The sequence below is a fragment of the Argentina silus genome, assembly GCF_951799395.1.
Source record: "Argentina silus genome assembly, chromosome: 15".
NCBI classification, from domain to species: domain Eukaryota; kingdom Metazoa; phylum Chordata; class Actinopteri; order Argentiniformes; family Argentinidae; genus Argentina; species Argentina silus.
Window position 1 is genome coordinate 9073203 of NC_139669.1, and position 5000 is coordinate 9078202.

The following is a 5000-nucleotide window of genomic DNA, read 5'->3' on the forward strand; positions in this document are numbered from 1 at the left end:
GGCTTGTCATAAGTGTATCAACTATTTTATTCATATTCGCTCGACATATTGGCCCACAAAACTGCTCGAACCAATGAATAATAAGAAAAATACTGCAGCGCAACAGAAACTCTCTCTCTCATTTTCAATGAAGAGTATGGAAAATGTTCCAGTTTATTCAGCACCATCAATCATATTCTGACAGCCGGGTGAGGGGAGAATATCATTCATATGTATTTCATAAGTGTACCTCAGAAACCACAGAAACCACAAACTATAATCAGAACCACGTTTATTCCTGGCAGTGTTTGGCACCAACAGAACTAAGAACATACCCAGAACCTTCAGCCCAGAACTTGGAAAACCAGCACACCATAGCCCAGAAACAAACCTATATGCTGACTCAGAACCAGTACTAAACGATGCACCCCATCTCTCTCTTTCTCTTTCTCTCTCTATCTCTTTTCCATCTCCAGGTGGAGGTGATGAATGAAGTCGTTCCCTCTCTCTCGCTGCACCATGAGGGGTTTTTCTGGCGTTGTGTGTTCCAGTCAGACCCCTCAGTGCATGCTGTGTTGGCCGTGCTCTTCAGTGGGTAACCTCTCTCTGAAAACACCCTGATGAAGGCTTCCAGGCCTTGGTGTTTCATAACAACGATAAATTATCTTGACATATTATCTTCACAGAGCAGCTGAATCAGGGGAGGCTGGTGGAGGTAGAAGTCGGACGACAGGCTCCGACATTGTAATGCATTCTTTATTACGTTCCATGCATTACAATGAGCCCGTCTACTGATTTCTACCTCCACCTCCCCTAGGCTGAATACCTATCAAGTTTTCTTCTTCAAATTTTCAAAGACATAACACAAAATCATCCAAAACTAAACTAGACAACTCCCCCCCCCCCCCCCCCCCCCCCCCAACAAAAAAAAAAGTTAATGACTTGAATGACTCTGACCCAGTTCCTTCTGCTCCTAGCCAACCAACCAGAGTCCAAGGTGTGTATCCATGGTTACCTCTTCCCCTTGCCCGTCGCTGTGGGCCCCGTGCCCCACCCCATCTATGACGCTACCGCAGGTACAGTCACATCTCAACTGGGGAGGGGTACTATTCTTTCTCTTCAGATGTAAATCCAGCTAGGGGAGGATATCTCAGTCATAGATATAGAACAATAGATAGGCTGATGTCACAGACACCTTATACACGAGAATGGAACAATTTGGCAGCCATCTTACTTAGGTCCAGTTCTACATCAACTATAATTGGAACCTATGGCAGCGGGGGGAAGCAAAACAATTGCAAGAAATATATTATTATGGCAAACAAATATACTGTTCTATCTATGGTCTCAGTGGTGCTGTGGTGGTGGAATGATGATGGAGGACAGGTATAATGCTATCCTCCCATTCTGTGTAGTTTCTGTAATGTAACAAAGTCATGCTTCTGGGGTCCTCTGTTGACATACAGTGTGTGTATAGCGTTCTAATGATGTACAGTGGCTTGTATAGTGTTCTAATGATGTACAGTGGCTTGTATAGTGTTCTAATGATGTACAGTGTGTGTATAGCGTTCTAATGATGTACAGTGTGTGCATAGTGTTCTAATGATGTACAGTGTGTGTATAGCGTTCTAATGATGTACAGTGTGTGTATAGTGTTCTAATGATGTACAGTGTGTGTATAGTGTTCTAATAATGGTATATTTGTGTTCCTCCAGTGTTCCGTGGGTTCTGGACCCTGCTGATTGTCCTGGGGGTGGTCTGTGCCCTGACAGGGGGCTTCCTCCTGGTGTGTGCTGTTCCCTTCACCAGCCCCAAACTGTACAGGCTAGGAGGAGTGTTCCTCATCTCCGCTGGTATGTGTGTGTGTGTGTGTGTGTGTGTGTGTGTGTGTGTGTGTGTGTGTGTGTGTGTGTGTGTGTGTTTGTGTGTTTGGGTGGGTGTGTGTGGGTGGGTGCTGTGTGGCATGTGTATGTGTGTGTGTGTGTGTGTGTGTGTGTGTGTGTGTGTGTGTGTGTGTGTGTGTGTTGAACTCCATAACCAGTAAGTGACTATCATGTGACCGTGTGTAATGCAGCGCCTGGGGTATTAAAGAATGCGCACACACACACACACACACACACACACACACACACACACACACACACACACACACACACACACACACACACACACACACACACAGTCAGCTGTCCATACCTGTCACATGACAAACACACACACACACACACACACACACACACACACACATGCACACACACACACACACACACACACACACACACTCACACACACACACACACTATGCACAGAGGCAGATGTCGAAGAAGATTTGCAAACATGGGTATCGTGACAACAGTAGAGCGGGGTGGGGACTGCATTCCTCTGGTGATTCTCACGGCACTGAGACACACACTCACCCACTGTGTCCCCCCCTCTCCCCCACTCTCTCTCTCTCTCTCTCTGTCTGCTGCAGCCTGCCTCTACCTATGTCTGGTGGTGTTGTATGTCCTGTGGGCCGAGCTGGTGGATGTGCAGCGGTACGTCCTCCAGGAGAGGGGCGAGGCGTGTCCCAGGGCCCAGGTCACGGTGCTCTATGGCTGGTCTTTCATGCTGGCGGCAGCCGGCGTCCCTCTGGAGCTGCTCTCCGGGCTGCTCTTTGTGCTTGTCGGGAGACTGCTGCACTGCAGCCAGTGACCCTGCCGCCTGGGAGAGGAGAGGGGAGGACTGCCATGGATCCTGGTGCCATACAGTGATCCTGGTGCCATACAGTGATCCTGGTGCCGTACAGTGCCATATATGTGTGTGATTGTGAAAGTGAATCCTGGCTGGGGGAGTTTTGGGAAACACCAGTGGTGCCACCTGCTGTTCAGAGCGACCATTACATTTGGAGCCACCGGTGTTGAGTTGTCATGCCAACTCGTGTAACTGCACCGTTACAGTTTTAAAGTCACGATTGCATCTCACAAAATAGCATTCATATTTTAAATGTTTTATTGACAATGTTAAACTGAAGGGACACTACCATTTTTAAACTTCATATCCGTTATCTCCATCCCCATACGAGTGTCCATATACAGTGCATTCGGAAAGTATTCAGACCCCTTCACTTTTTCCACATTTTGTTATGTTACAGCCTTACATTTTTTAATAAATTAGCAAACATTTCTAAAAATCTGCTTTGGCTTTGTCATTATGGGGTATTGTGTGTAGATTGATGAGGGAAAAAATGAATTGAATCCATTTTAGAATAAGGCTGTAACATAACAAAATGTGGAAAAAGTGAAGGGGTCTGAATACTTTCTGAATGCACTGTATGTGAAAACTGTGAACTGTTTACTACTGAACATTTTCTATGTTCTGTAGTAAAAAAAGAAAAAGAAAGGGTCCAAAGGAAATTACCCCCTATGATGCCATTGGGGGTGAAAGAATATTTGAATTCAATGGTTTACAGCCACAAATACACACCCCCTGGCTTGAAATATGTAAGTTCTGAAGCCCTATTTCCACAGAGATAATGGTAAAATGCCAGACAAGATTATTTGTGTCTGACCCCCGTTTACACAGGCCTTGATTTAACTGGGTTTCCCCATTTAGGGTTGGGGAGGGGAGGGGGAGGTGGAGCACAGAAGAGAGTGGAATTCAATGCAAATGCAAATGAGCATACCTGCATTTCACCTCTGCCCCATTTACACAAACCCTTGATTGGCTTTTTACCAGGACCATGACTAAGTCTGCCACAGGTAAAAGATTTTGCGGTATGCCCTACCCCAGGTCAGTTAACACATACAACAGTAACAGTAAATTACCGGGACATGCCTCTGTGCAAATGGACTTGAAAATCACAGAATTGAAGAAAGAACTAACCCCCATATGGGGGTAATTACGTAGGTAATTTCGCTTCTCATCTTTTTTACTTCAGAACGTAGAGAATCAAATATTTTTCAAATATGTAGACACCGGTATGGTGCTGGAGACAATGAATATGAGGCAAACAAATCAGTGAAGTGTCCCTTTAAGTTATTGAACAATAATCGTTTTTTGAAAATTGAGATGTTTCCTGTTTCCAGTGACATGGCATATCATCGTAGAGCAATTAGTTTCGCTCCAAGACTGTTTGTCCATAATATTGTAAATATCTAATAAATATTTAATTGGTGCATTGGCAGAGTATTATTTATTTTCTCATCTTTTAGATCACCTTAGTGACGTCTGGAGACAGGAGAGTGTAGAGACAGGAGAGTGAAGCTAGAGAGAAACCTCTTAGTAGGCCAGCTGTGTCTCCTAGACTGGGGCTGGAACAGGATCAAAGGGAGTGGAGGATAAAGATGGAGGGAGGAGGATAGGGGAGGGGGGTGATGGGGTAGAGCAGGGATGGGATGTGTGTGTGTGTGTGTGTGTGTGTGTGTGTGTGTGTTTGGGGGGGGGTGAGGAGGCTTTGGGAAGTGAACAGCTGTTTCTGGGGTGGGTTGGTATACAGTAGGGCAGCCACCTGCGTCCTTCACGCCTGCCCCTGTTCCATCCCTCTCCTTTCCTTCTCCCTTCCTTATTCTCTCCTTCTTTTCTCATCCCCCCACTCACTCCTGCCTCTCCCAAAGCGAAGCCCCCCCCCCCCCCCCACACACACACACACACACATACACACACACTACCACTACAACAAACACACACAACCTTTGATCCCCTCCTCTATGTCCTCTCTCCATCACACCGGCACACAGAGGGAATCATGTGATCCTATCATTACTTCCTAACGTTATCACATCCCTCTTGTCTCTTCTCCCTCTGAATGGGCGACGTGTGGAAACAAGCTGCTGGACCCCCAATCAGAGACATCAGCTTTCATCTGCTCTACTGAGAGGGAAAGCCTGTCTGCTTCAAAGAGAACACTGATCAAACACACGCACACACACACACACACACACACACACACACACACACACACACACACACACACACACGCACACACACACACACACGCACACACACACACACATGCGCATGCACACACACACACACACACA

At 46.3% G+C, this 5000-nt stretch overlaps 1 protein-coding gene and 1 long non-coding RNA gene across 2 annotated transcripts in view; one reads left to right on the forward strand and one right to left on the reverse strand.

Annotated features, from left to right (window-relative positions):
• LOC310815948 (transmembrane protein 182-like) overlaps window positions 1-2720 on the forward strand; it is a 3134-nt gene extending 414 nt beyond the window's left edge. The window contains exons 2-5 of the mRNA XM_083685913.1: window positions 456-570; window positions 957-1055; window positions 1695-1832; window positions 2453-2720. Coding sequence (XP_083542039.1) covers window positions 456-570; window positions 957-1055; window positions 1695-1832; window positions 2453-2673 — 573 coding nt within the window. The 3' untranslated portion in view covers window positions 2674-2720. The remainder of the gene's footprint in view (window positions 1-455; window positions 571-956; window positions 1056-1694; window positions 1833-2452) is intronic.
• LOC310816023 overlaps window positions 1-5000 on the reverse strand; it is a 128435-nt gene that overhangs the window by 85677 nt on the left and 37758 nt on the right. The window lies entirely within an intron of this gene.